At 47.4% G+C, this 13,556-nt stretch overlaps 1 protein-coding gene across 2 annotated transcripts in view; it reads right to left on the reverse strand.

Annotated features, from left to right (window-relative positions):
* PCNT (pericentrin) overlaps positions 1 to 13,556 on the reverse strand; it is a 109,330-nt gene that overhangs the window by 49,593 nt on the left and 46,181 nt on the right. For both annotated transcript variants that reach the window (XM_066369957.1, XM_066369958.1), the window contains exons 17-25: positions 12,753 to 12,965; positions 8,890 to 8,922; positions 7,181 to 7,410; positions 6,562 to 6,678; positions 6,433 to 6,453; positions 4,971 to 5,177; positions 3,239 to 3,409; positions 2,052 to 2,204; positions 846 to 938 (exon numbers count right to left, since the gene is read on the reverse strand). In XM_066369957.1, coding sequence (XP_066226054.1) covers positions 846 to 938; positions 2,052 to 2,204; positions 3,239 to 3,409; positions 4,971 to 5,177; positions 6,433 to 6,453; positions 6,562 to 6,678; positions 7,181 to 7,410; positions 8,890 to 8,922; positions 12,753 to 12,965 — 1,238 coding nt within the window. The remainder of the gene's footprint in view (positions 1 to 845; positions 939 to 2,051; positions 2,205 to 3,238; positions 3,410 to 4,970; positions 5,178 to 6,432; positions 6,454 to 6,561; positions 6,679 to 7,180; positions 7,411 to 8,889; positions 8,923 to 12,752; positions 12,966 to 13,556) is intronic.

Raw genomic sequence — 13,556 nt, forward strand, 5'->3', positions numbered from 1 at the left:
CAATGAGTTAATAAGGAAATGTCATGGCAACTGAATAAGCATCTTTCCTTTTGCACTAGAAAAAAATGTATCACTCAGCGATAGAAACAATAAAATCTTACCACTTGTGACAACATGGATGGACCTAGAGGGTATCATGCTGAGTGAAATAAGTCAGAAGAAGACAAATACCTTATGATTTCACTTATACGTGGAATCTAATAAAATAAATGAACAAGCAGAAATTCATACAGAGAACTAATGGTTGCCAGGTGAGAGTGGGTTGGAGGAGGCCGAGTGATAAAGGTGAAAGGAGTAAGAAGTACAAATTGGTAGTTTACAGAACAGTCCTGGGGATGTAAAGAACAGCATTGGAAGTACAGTCAGTAATACTGTAACAACTGTATAGTACCAAGTGGGTAACATGTATCAAGATATCACTTAGTAAGGTGTATAAATGCCTACTCACCACACTGTACACCTGAAACTAATATAATATTGTATGTCAACTGAAATTGAAAAAATAAAATTCTAAAAATTAGTTGCTGGTTTTAAAGGCATTCCTCAAACACACACAAAATGACATTCTTAAATTTTGCCAAATATACAAGTTACCAACACAGATCATTAATATTCCAATAGCCTCTGTCACTGTGAAATTTAAAGAAGACATGAAAAAAACTACAGACAAAACTTTTTACCCTAACAGCTGCCACTGTCCTTATACCCTCTACCAAAATTAATGGAAAAAGCCATTTTAAACTTCACCTAGTGTCATCCCAGAGGTCTCTGTTGATACAAGATCACACCTACAAACTACCGAGAACATAACACCTAAGAAGCATTCACAGCCAAGGACCACCTACCTCGTTGAGGGTGCCACTTCCCATCCCAGCCAGCTGTGCCTCAAGCAGCTCAACCTTACACAGGATCTCCTTTTCTTTGTTTTGCAGAAATGCCTATGGAAAGAATAGTAATAATAAAAATAATGAAGCCTTACTATGAGAACAGTTCCTCGGCCTTATAGACATGAACGATCCTAATTAAATAAGCTGGTAGTTTCAAATACTAACATTCAATTTGAAAATGTTTCACTATTAAAGCACTTTCTGTATACACTGACAAATTAGTTTGGTTTTCTAAAATCAGTTAGTGCATTTCTTCAGGAAATTTGTTTAAAGCAACCATCATATGTAGAACAAGTAAAGCCTATTCCTTACAGGCTTCTCATCTAGTAATTAAGGATGGAGTCTCACTGAAAAGATGAGCAGTGATTCTAGGATTGGCCTAAAACTCCATTTTCACTGAAGATATGTTAAATCTTGCAGATGCAACCTTTGGGAGGCTCAGGCACAGATGACACAGTCCCCAGAATTTCCTTCAATGCTATCCATTCACTTATCCAACAACTGCCAGGTTGGCACCACAGGCTATGATTCTAAATTCAGTATTTCAAGGCCTTCTTTTAAGATTGTTTTCTTTACAACTTTGACTATTTGTGTCCACTATATAAGAGTTATTTTTCTTTTCTGCTTCAAAAGCACAGTTACATTAAGATAACAGAGAAGATTTAAAAGCAGACTTTTTTCCATTCTGAGCTGGGAAGGATGAGGAGGAGCAACCATTTACTAAACATCACCACCTCTAGAGGGGCACCTTAGGAGTGGTCAGAGCAGGGCCACCGCTTCCTCGGCACTTAGAGAAGTGTCTGTCTTGCAGACTTACTCCAACAAGCATCCTTCAAAAGCCTTGACTGTCATCAGTACTGCAAACTGGAAGCAACAGTTTGGTGTGGCGGTGAAAGCAGCTGAACTTCACCCGTCAAGGTGACTCTGGTTTTTGGCTCATGATTCCGAGCAGCTCCCCCAGCTGCCACTCTCAGTGCAGACACAAGCCAGGCACTTCCTGAAATCACTTACCAGCATAGGGTCGTCTGTCTTCAGAAAGAAGCCTCACACTTCCTGGGAAGGCCTGAGACCCCCACTCACTGTCAATGATGGTTTCCACACTGGGCCACAGTACTTACAGAATCAACACAAACTTAGAAGTCAAGGTGGGTCTGCTCACTTTACCTTCAAACTGGCATTCTCTTCTGGCAGTCCTCTGACGCTGATGGCAGCATGGTTGTTCTGCAGGTCTAATTTTAAGTTCAGATGCAGTACTTCTTCATTTTTACTAACTAAGTCATCTTTAATCTTTTCTAATTGTTCTTTTAAGTCCAAAACCTTTCATTGAAACACATAAAGGTAAATATTAAAAACTACCTAATATTTTACTTATTAAAATAATGCTAAAAGATTTAAAAGTACGTGCCTAAAAACATCATTACTATCCTACAGCCACAAAAGAATGTTAAAATTACAAAGAATACGCAGTAGTTACAAATGCACCGATGTCTCATTCTCATGTCTCGTCCTTTACACAGCAGTGCAGTGGACGCACTTGGCAGACCCTAAACCAGGGGTCAAAAACCTACGGCTTGCAAGCCAGATGTGGCTCTTTTGATGGCTGCATCTGGCTCGCAGACAAATCTTTTTTTTTTTTTTTTTTTTTTTTTCATTTTCTTTTCTGAAGCTGGAAACAGGGAGAGACAGTCAGACAGACTCCCGCATGCGCCCGACCGGGATCCACCCGGCACGCCCACCATGGGGCGACGCTCTGCCCACCAGGGGGCGATGCTCTGCCCATCCTGGGCGTCGCCATGTTGCGACCATCCTGGGCGTCGCCATATTGCGACCAGAGCCACTCTAGCGCCTGGGGCAGAGGCCACAGAGCCATCCCCAGCGCCCGGGCCATCTTTGCTCCAATGGAGTCTGGCTGCGGGAGGGGAAGAGAGAGACAGAGAGGAAGGCGCGGCGGAGGGGTGGAGAAGCAAATGGGCGCTTCTCCTCTGTGCCCTGGCCGGGAATCGAACCCGGGTCCTCCGCACGCTAGGCCGCCGCTCTACCGCTGAGCCAACCGGCCAGGGCCGCAGACAAATCTTTAATAAAAAAATAAGAACGTTAAAAATATAAAACATTCTCATGTATTACAATCAATTCATTTCCTACTGCAGGTGGCTGGAGCCAATCACAGCTGTCCTCCAGGACAACACCAAATTTTTATTGGATAATGCGTAAGGCACATGGGTCGTTGTATGGCTCTCACAAAATTACATTTTAAAATATGTGGCGGTCATGACTCTCTCAGCCAAAAAGGTTCCCGACCCCTGCCCTAAACAAGAGGATATGGCCAGCGCAGTCTCCCTCCCAGCCCTTACCTCGTCTTCCCGCTGCAGGAGCGCCCTCTGCAGGGCCTCTAACTGGATTTCTGGACCCTCAGGATGGCTGTCCACAGGAGGCACAGGGCCCTTGCCCTCATCTAATTTAGACTGCAATGTGGACACCAGAAGCAAGTTACTCATCTGCTGTTCTTGTAATGACTCCTTATCCTAGTTAAGAAAAAAGGAGATTTATTTTAAGCAAGTATTTCAAGAATCAGGGGTCTCGGGAAGAGATGGAGGTGAGTATATAGGGATAATTGGTGATGGACAGAGACTTAATTTGGGGTGGTAAATACACAATACAGTATACAGATGCTGGGTCGTAGAATTGTGCACTTGAAACCTGTATAATTTTGTTAACCAGTGTAACCCAATAATTTCAAAAAAAAGTGGGGGAAATAAGGAATCAGGGGTGGGGGGCCTACAGCATTTCCTCAAAAGCAACCGAATTTCTAACGTTTCATTTATTTACATTGCTGGAGGTTGAACAGTTACATGAAAAGTGATGCTCCATGAGAGATTTTATTTTAGAATCATTGGTTTGGCCTGACTGGTGGTGGCACAGTGGACAGTGCATCCACCTGGGACTCTGACGGCCCCAGTTTGATACCCTGAAGTCGCCTACTAGAGCACGGGTTCATCAGCTTGAGCACAGGGTCCTCGGCTTGAGAGTGGAGAGGGGCTGGAGGTTGAATCAATCACCAACAACCAATGACTTAATCAGTTGTGCCTAGGTGATAAGACCTCCAGTGACTACCCAAAGAATGGGGCTTCAGAGAGGCATCCAGGTTTGTGAACAGATGAGGACAAGAGCAGAGTGTGTGAACAGGTGAGGACAAGAGCAGTGTGTGTGAACAGGTGAGGACAAGAGCAGAGTGTGTGAACAGGTGAGGACAAGAGCAGAGTGTGTGAACAGGTGAGGACAAGAGCAGAGTGTGTGAACAGGTGAGGACAAGAGCAGAGTGTGTGAACAGGTGAGGACAAGAGCAGAGTGTGTGAACAGGTGAGGACAAGAGCAGAGTGTGTGAACAGGTGAGGACAAGAGCAGTGTGTGTGAACAGGTGAGGACAAGAGCAGAGTGAGGAACCTGGACAGGGCACAGAAGCCCTGTCTCCCTTCCTCCACACCTCACCAGAGAGTCTCCTCCTTCCATCTGTTCCTGAGTTACATCCTATGTGACAAACGGTGACCCATTCAGTAACATGTTCCTCTGAGAGTCGCTTTAGCAAATTAATAGAACCTGAGGATAGTTGTGAGTACCTCTGATCTATACAACCTAGAAGTGCAATGAGCATCTGGCATGATGAGAGGCAAGGACAGTCCTGTGGGTGGGACTCAGCCTTTAACCTGTGGAGTCTGACATTAACAGGCGGACACTGTCAGAACTAAGTTCTAGAACAGCCCACTGGGATCTGCTGGGAACTGAACACCTGCTTGGTGTGTGGGAAACCCCCACATGTTTGGTGACTAGAAGTGTCAGTTGTCAAGTGATGTAGCAGAGGACTGACTGTGCAGGAGACACATGAAACCTTCTTCCTTTAGAGCAAATAAAAGCCAAGAGGTCAGAGGGAACTCTGTCAGCAGCTGGTCTGAGGTCCTCGCTAACACACTGTCTCTATGGTGAAAAGGAGAGCCCACCGTGTCTGCCCGCTCCAAGCAGCTCAGCATCCTCAGGGCAGTGCAGCAACAGTGGGGACCCAGACAGACCCCACAGGACACAGGTATTTACCTGCTGCAGCTCTTTCACAGCTTTCCTCTGCTTCTCCAGCTCTTCCTGGAGCTGGGTCACTTTCCTCCTGCTATCAGCATTTGTCTCCTCCAGATGTTTAATTTCCTCTTCCTGGGTCAACACTTGCCTATCTGCTAATTCTTTCTTCATAACCAATTCATTAAGTTCATCTGATTTTTCTCTCAATTTTTCTTGTAATAATTCAACCTAAAACAACAGAAACTGCTTCAGAAACACAATAGTTTTGGCCTGACCTGTGGTGGCGCAGTGGATAAAGCGTTAACCTGGAAATGCTGAGGTCGCCGGTTCGAAACCCTGGGCTTGCCTGGTCAAGGCACATATGGGAGTTGATGCTTCCAGCTCCTCCCCCATCTCTCTCTTTCTCTCTCTCTCTCTCACTCTCTCTCTGTCTCTCTCTCTCCTCTCTAAAATGAATAAAATAAAATAAAATAAAAGAAAGAAACAATAATTTTTAAAAAGAAAGCCGTATTCCAAATAAAAATGTGCCCAAGACAATTTAGAGAAAACTAGTACTCTGTGTAGCTTTGTAGACCTAAGTCTGCACAACAAAGCCTGGGGAAGAATACGACGAAACTGTAACAAAAAGGATATTCTCTCAATAAAAAATAAAAACACAAACCTTGTTATTAAAATATATTTTGATAGTGAATAGACAGCCACTCAGCTATATAGAAGAACAAAGCACTAATACAGCAACGACCTGGGTGAGTCTCCAGAGCCTTTCTAGGCCGAGTGAAAAGCAGCCCCAAAGGCTGCCCACTACGGTCCATTTGGACAACCATATATTACGAGTACTGGGCCCTTCTCCTGAAACTCAATATCCTGGCAGTGACCTTGGGCTGGCTTCCGCAGGATGTCACCACTGGGGAAACTGGGAGAAGGGTACACAGAATCTCTGTGTGTATTATTTCTCACAAACGCAATGGAAACCAGTTATCTCAAGATAAGTTCAATTTCAAAAAAGAATAAGTAGGTCCTGGCTGGTTGGCTCAGTGGCAGAGCGTCGGCCTGGCATGCAGGAGTCCCGGGTTCGATTCCTGGCCAGGGCACACAGGAGAATCGCCCATCTGCTTCTCCACCCCTCCCCCTCTCCTTCCTCTCTGTCTCTCTCTTCCCTTCCTGAAGCTGAGGCTCCATGGCTCTGGTTGCAACAGAGCAACACCCCAGAGGGGCAGAGCATCGCCCCCTGGTGGGCGTCCCGGGTGGATCCCAGTCGGGCGCATGCGGGAGTCTGACTGCCTCCCCGTTTCCAACTTCAGAAAAATACAAAAAAAAAAAAAATTAACTACAGTTACCTCGGAGAGAAAGAAGCAGGCAGTTTTAGCCCAAGCAGAAGGATGCAAGAAAAAGAGGCAAGACACAAGAGCAGGTGCACCACCCGCCCCATTGTTCATGCGCACCAGCCATGCAGGCAGACAGGGCACAGACAGAGGACACATACCTCCTCATCCAGCTGTGCCCGCTGTCATTTCCGTGTACATGAAAGGCAAAAATAATTTTAAAGATAAAAATTAAAAATCCCTGTAAAGACCGCTATCCAGTGAGTATGACACAAAGTAGGTTAACTCACGTCACTGTCACGGGGCCCCCGAAGCTGCAGCTGGGTCACCTGGCGGAGCTGCTCCTCCAACCTCTGGATCTCCTGCTGGAACTCTTCCCGCTCATGTTCCCTCTCGATGGCCTGCTCCTGTCACAGGAGAGACTGTGGGTCACATACTGTAATGTCACTTCCCAGTCGCCCACCTGGTCTGACACTACAGCCAGGGCTTCCACTTCATACACATGGCCATTGCCCAGTACCATGGACCCCTCACTGCATGAAGCAGAGCTAAAGAGGGAGGAGGGTCTTCCTGTGGGATGCAGGCCAGGCTTCTGGAATGTCAAAAGAAAGAAAATACAAAAGGGGTGAACAGCATAGGTCCAAGCCAACTCAGGGTACAAAGGCTTACCACTAGACCATGGGAGACTCCAGATCAGAAAGGAGTGGTCATGAGACGGGGTGTTCCCTCAGAATCATACATCACAAACATTGACATTGGAACTGTCCACCAGGTGACACGGTCACATGAAGATCTACTATACGTTAATCTTCCTATCAGGTCACAGAAGCTTATTCAGTGACCTGGGAAAGGCCCAGGTTGTAAAGATCACTTCCAGGTAGGAAAATGGAACTTACACAGAGCACTTACGTCCATGAACTGCCGCTGGCTGCGCAAGTGCTTGTCCAGGGACACCATCTGTTGTCGCAGGGCGCACAGCTCCTCACCCTGCAAGGCGCACGCTTGATGGCGCAAGACCTGCTCTTCTAGCTCAGCTTCCAGGAGCTTAACTTGGGCGAGCAGAGCCACACGGTCCTTCTCACACTGCTGTCTGGTCTCCAAACGCTCTGTGGTGGCAGCTTCCACTTCCCTCCGAAGAGCTACATATGCAAAGAAACAGAAGAGAAGCCCCCCAGTACGCGGCACAGCCCTTGTGCTGTACCAGAAACACCAAGCATGAGCTTATTAAGTGATGCCCACATACCACATGCTCCACATGACACACCATACCAGCCTCTCTGGCAGCCCGGGACCCATTACTAGCTTGAACCAGAGCACAGGGTTCCCCAAGGTTTCCATAATTCCCTCACAGAAGCAGCACAGGTCTGCCCTTCATTCCCTCTTCTCCCAAAGAACCAGGACACAACCCAGGCTGCACAACCACCTCAAGATGAGGGTACATATACCCCTGCAAACCATAGTGGGTCTGTGCCCTACTGGACACCAAGCCCATCTCCTAACAGCTGCAATGTAGCCAAAAACCCAATGAAAATAAACTCAAACATTTTTGCAAAAATAGTTTAAATTCCTACTTTTAAATGAAAACTGGCTAAAATAAAAAAATTGCAAGCCTGAGAACTCGTCTTGGCATTCCCAAATGACTGTATCAGATAACTTTCTAGAAATTATACCTTCACATATAATCCCCAATAGAGAAAAATAAAATGTAACTTAAAACCTCTGCCCAAAGGAACACAGGCCCTGCTGGGCCCCTGGCAGTGAAGCACCCACCATGCACTCAGGGCAGAGGGGGGTCTTGGAGGAAACAGGTAAAGCTCTCAGTGAATCAAACGAGAATGTGAAATTCAAGGCATGACAGCAGAGGCCAGAGTCCAAGTGGAAACAGTAAATCACACAGTATCTTGAGTTATAGAGACTTACCACTGTGGAAGCCTAAGTGTTTAAACTACCCAAAAACTGAAATAGTACATTCTTAATTTTTTAGTTACATTTTACCACCTTCGAAGTTTAATTCTATTTATAACAGTCTGTCAATCTTTTATGACAAACTACCATCACCACTAATGTAACATTCTCAACAAATTTTCATGCTACTAAGTCAGCAATCAGCCTTAAACATGCAGTTAGGTCATGTCATTCACAGCCCTTGGAGACACAAAATGAGGCTCACATGTCACTGTTAGTCAGAGATGCCCACTCAACCATCCAGACAACCCCTGCAGGGCCAGGTGCTTCAGAAAAGACACAGGCTGACAGCATACTCGTGGCCTACATGCGAGTAAGACCAAGGGGAAGGCACCTGCGTAGCTGCCTAGGCCACACCGCACACAGACTAGAGTCAGAGCACAGGAGCTCCACTGGGCCCACCCCTCCCCCAGCCTAGGCTCCCAGACCTTCCCTGGCCCCAGCCCTGTACAACAGCACACAGTGCAGCTCAGTAACTGCTTTAGACATCACAGGAAAAAGGCATGCCCATTTCTACATATGGATATTGAATATCAAAGGTAACATTTTATTTAATAATTTGCTGCAAAAGCTCTGGAATACTTTTCCTCTTCAGTAAACATTTTCAAAGTCTGGTGCAAACACACAGAAATCACTCATTTATTTTTACAAACCTGAGTCCTTGTGGGCTATAGTAACAGGAACACCTACAAATGAACACATAGCACTTTCAGAGATGAAACAGGAGAACGTGCAACCTAGAATCGACAATTAGAAACAAGAAAGGGGACAGTGACAGTAGCAAGGAATGGCTTTGGCCCTGGACAATCTTTAAAACATGTGCATTTCCGGCCTGACCTGTGGTGGTGCAGTGGATAAAGCGTTGACCTGGAAATGCTGAGGTCGCCGGTTTGAAACCCGGGGCTTGCCTGGTCAAGGCACATATGGGAGTTGATGCTTCCAGCTCCTCCCCCCCCTTCTCTCTCTCTCTGTCTCTCCTTTCTCTCTCTCTCTGTCTCTCCCTCTCCTCTCTAAAATGAATAAATTTAAAAAAAAAACATGTGCATTTCCAAACCATCAGTGCTAGGGGTCTATTTCCAAAAAATCATCATGTTGAACCCTGCCCCCCCCCCCCCCCAATGTCATGGTATCAGGACTCAGGACCTTTGGGAGGTGAATAGTTGATGAAGGTGGAGCCTCATGCTGGGGCTAGTGCTTTTTTTTTTTTTTTTTTTTTTTGTATTTTTCTGAAGCTGGAAACAGGGAGAGACAGTCAGACAGACTCCCGCATGCGCCCAACCGGGATCCACCTGGCACGCCCACCAAGGGCGATGCTCTGCCCACCAGGGGGTGATGCTCTCTGCCCCTCCAGGGTGTCGCTGCGCCGTGACCAGAACCACTCTAGCGCCTGGGGCAGAGGCCAAGGAGCCATCCCCAGCGCCCGGGCCATCTTTGCTCCAATGGAGCCTTGGCTGCGGGAAGGGAAGAGAGAGAGAGAGGAAGGAGGGGGAGGGGGTGGAGAAGCAAATGGGCGCTTCTCCTATGTGCCCTGGCCGGAAATCGAACCCGGGTCCCCCGCACGCCAGGCCGACGCTCTACTGCTGAGCCAACCGGCCAGGGCCGCTAGTGCTTTTCTAAGAGACCCCAAGAGTGCCCTGGCCCTTCTGCACATAAGGACAGTGGGAAGATGCTATGACTCAGGAAGAGGCCCCTCACCAGAAGACAACTGTCCCAGCACCCTAACATCAGACTTCCAGCCTCCAGAACTGTGATAATAAATGTCTGTTATTTATGAGCCACCCAGTCTTTTTTGTCACAGCATCCAGACGGACTGACACAGGACTGTTTGTCCAGGTGTCATAGCAAATCTTGGCTCCCAAAGGCTTTTAAAGGAGACAAAAACACACAGGACAGCTGGCACTGCCCTGAAACACACCACACGCCACAGAAACAGACAAGGCAGGGATGAATTCCCCCACGAGATGTCAGGACCTCCCAAACTCTTGAAAAGCTGGCCCCCAGCTTGTTCATGAGGCCCCAGAGCAAAGCCAGGACCAAGGGCCCCCAGACCACACCTGGGGGAGTTGGTGGTGAGCGCAGGGCAGGTGCTATGCTGGCGGTCAGCACATCAAACAGCTTAGGAAAGGTGACTGGCACCTTCATGCCAAGTCCCTAGCTGGAAACACACAACTGTGTGGCAGGGTGAGCGGAAGGGACAAAGATCAGGTGAAGCATTAAGGCAGGGTTAACAATATGAAAATGAAAACAAACCTAGAGGACTCCAGAAAAAGCACAAGAATTTGCTGGTGCCTGACCAGGTGGTGACGCAGTGGATAGAGCGTTGGACTAGGACACGAGGACCTAGGTTTGAGACTCTGAGGTCATCACCTTGAGCGCAGGCTCATCTGGTTTGAGCAAGGCTCACCAGCCTGAGCCCAAGGTCGCTGGCTGGATTAAGGGGTCACTCAGTCTGCTGTAGCCCTTCTCCATCCCAGTCAAGGCACATATGAGAAAGCAATCAACGAGCAAGTAAGGTGCTGCAATGAAGACTTGATACTTCTCAACTCTCTCCCTTTCTGTCTGTCTGTCCCTATCTGTCCTTCTCTCTGTCTGTCTCACACACACACACAAAAGAATGCCAGTGACAAAACCAAGTGAAGGAGATACTGGTCTGGGTCCAGAAAGAGTTCCATGATGTCCCTCCCTGGCCCAGGTTCTGCTTCTGCTGAGGCACTGCAGGCACACAGGTGGGCCAAGCCTCCCTGCAGAGTGGGTCACAGTCTTGGGAAGAGCCAGAAAGAAGCCCAGCCATGTGTGGACATAAATAATGCCAAGGGCTGGCCAGGGGCTGCTGGGGCCAGGCCCAGCTGAGGCAGAGCCACCCAGGTCTTACGCAGCTAAGAAGAGGCTGTTCTACAGCCCAGGGCTGTGCAGCCACTCAGTTGGTCCCACACCTCTGTGACCCACACCTAAGGTCACAACTCTTAGGTCCCAAATGGCAAGATGAGAACTGGCTAGAATGACCAGTGCTCACTATGTAAGCACAGGTCTGGATGGACAGGGTGTGGGGCAAACAACCCTTTGGGGGAAGCTGGGCTGTCACATGGACCTGCAAGTTGGGGCATAAGGGGCCCCCCACATGAGGAAGGTCTGGTCCCACTGTGAAGTGAAGCCTATGAGGAGTTCCAGAGGGACAGAAAAGGAAAACTGAAAAAACGAGGTAAAAACAAGAGGGGGGAATACAAGAGGAAAAATACAAGGGGGGAAAAAAAACAGGTTATTTTTTTTTTAATACCAAAATTTACATCAAAAAATGAAAAAGAGACAAAAGGACATGTTCTCTCTATATAAGACCTAAAAAAAAAGCTGAGCAAGAAGTTGAAGTCTGGAAATGATTATAAATACAGTTTAAAGCAGTTTTCAACATTTTTACACTTGGGGTCTGGTGAAAATAGAAGAATTATTTCGGGGACTACTAAGACAGTAATCACCCTGAGTATAAGCAATTTGACTAAGATTATTGGGTCTATAATCTTCACACAACATCAGGGTAGTTAACTCTTTCACAGACTGGCACAAATTTCTGGTAGACCTGTTCACGGACCACTGGTTGAAAAATACTAGTTCTAAGAATTGCTTGTGAATGGAAACCAAAAACTGCCTAAAATATCACTATCTGCTTAAGGAAATGGCAGGCCTGTTGGACCTAAATGTCCACCAAGAGCCATAGGTCAGCATGAACCGAGCACCCACCAACAGGGCTCTCAGAACCAAGAAGGCAACAAAAAGTAGAGAAGGGTAAAGGCTACACAGAAAACAAGAAAAATGGAAATGGTGAGCAAAGCCAAAGGCTGGTTATTTATTGAGAAAAATGTTTTTAAAAAGAAGCTATTTGGGGGAAGAAAAATGAGTTTCTAAATGGATGAGAGTGGCCCACAAATGACCAAGGCTCAGAGCACAGGCATGGGGCTACAATCCTGGTGAGGGCAGAGGCCTCGAGGACACGGAGAGCCAGGGAGCTCTGCCCACCAGGACGCAGTGAGCAGCAGGCCGGGACAGGGATGGGGGACAGGGATGGGAACAGCTCTGGGAAAGCTCGAGCTCACATAGGATTGTTACAGATCTGCTACTAAGGACACTGCTATCTGCAAACTCAATGTTTTATTCTTTTACTGTTTTGACTGTTTTTAAATATTTTAAAATCTGAAATAACTTTCCTTAAAACTATGTGTTTCTAGTTAAGGTTAACATTAGGAACTTTTCTGTTATTATAAATAAAGTTTTTGCCACCCTCGTTTTTTCATGGTCCTGGCTGTTTATCTCAAGGTTACTCTGACCTCACAGAAACATGAGAACCAAGGTGATATGTGGACACTAACCTAGCCTCACACTCTCTCAAAGCCACCACACTAGGGTTCCTTCTGAGGAGTGCTGCATCTTCCCTCTGCACCCTCTAGGAACACCAAGCTTGGCTTCCACAAAGCCACCTGGGCTCCTGCCCACGCTCTCCCTCTGGCCCTGGAGATGCCTTTCTTACCAGCTTCTCTTACTCCTGCTTCTGCAGCTGCCGCCTCCTTTTGGTGCCACAAGACAGAGTTCTCCTCCTTCAGGTCTGCCTGCTGCCTTGTAACCTGCTGAAGCTGCTGCTTCAGGGTCTCCAGCTCAGCTACGAGGCCCTGCTCAGATGTCTCCTTCCTGCCCAGGGCCTCCTGCAGGCTAGCCTTCTCCACCTTGAATCCCTCGATGATGCCTGGGGAGACATGAGAACAGCTGCTGAGACCCCATGGGTGGGCAAATGGAGCAGCCAAGTGAACAAGGGCAGCCCTGGCACCAGCACGACAGCTGAGTGGTCTCACCTGTGTCTGGTTCTCAACTGGATGGCACAGGGCTGCCCTCCCAAGTTGGTATGCGAGCCACAGTGACACACCAGTGAGCACCAACCTACACAAAGCCCCTCATGCCAGTGTCTAGCACACCAGGCCACCATGAGCACCAGACACCAGGGTTTCAGGGGTGGGTAGCAATCATGGGAATGATTGCTGGGGTCATTCACTTTCCATCACCAATAATGAGAAGACACAAGTTCCCACCTCACCATGCCATGAAACACTCTGAGGTTTCATGGACAAGAAAACCCACCCCAAAAGCAGCAAGACAGGACTGCCTCATGAGCCTCTACTGCAGTGGTTCTCAACCTGTGGGTCGTGACCCCAGCGGGGGTCGAACAACCAAAGCACAGGGGTCGCCTAAAGCCATCAGAAATACATATTTTATTTTAAAATATATTGTATAATAAATATGTATTTTCCAATGGCTTTGGTCGCCTAAAGCCATCAGAAAT

This window comes from Saccopteryx leptura, chromosome 2 (genome assembly GCF_036850995.1).
Source record: "Saccopteryx leptura isolate mSacLep1 chromosome 2, mSacLep1_pri_phased_curated, whole genome shotgun sequence".
In the NCBI taxonomy this organism is placed as follows: Eukaryota; Metazoa; Chordata; class Mammalia; order Chiroptera; family Emballonuridae; genus Saccopteryx; species Saccopteryx leptura.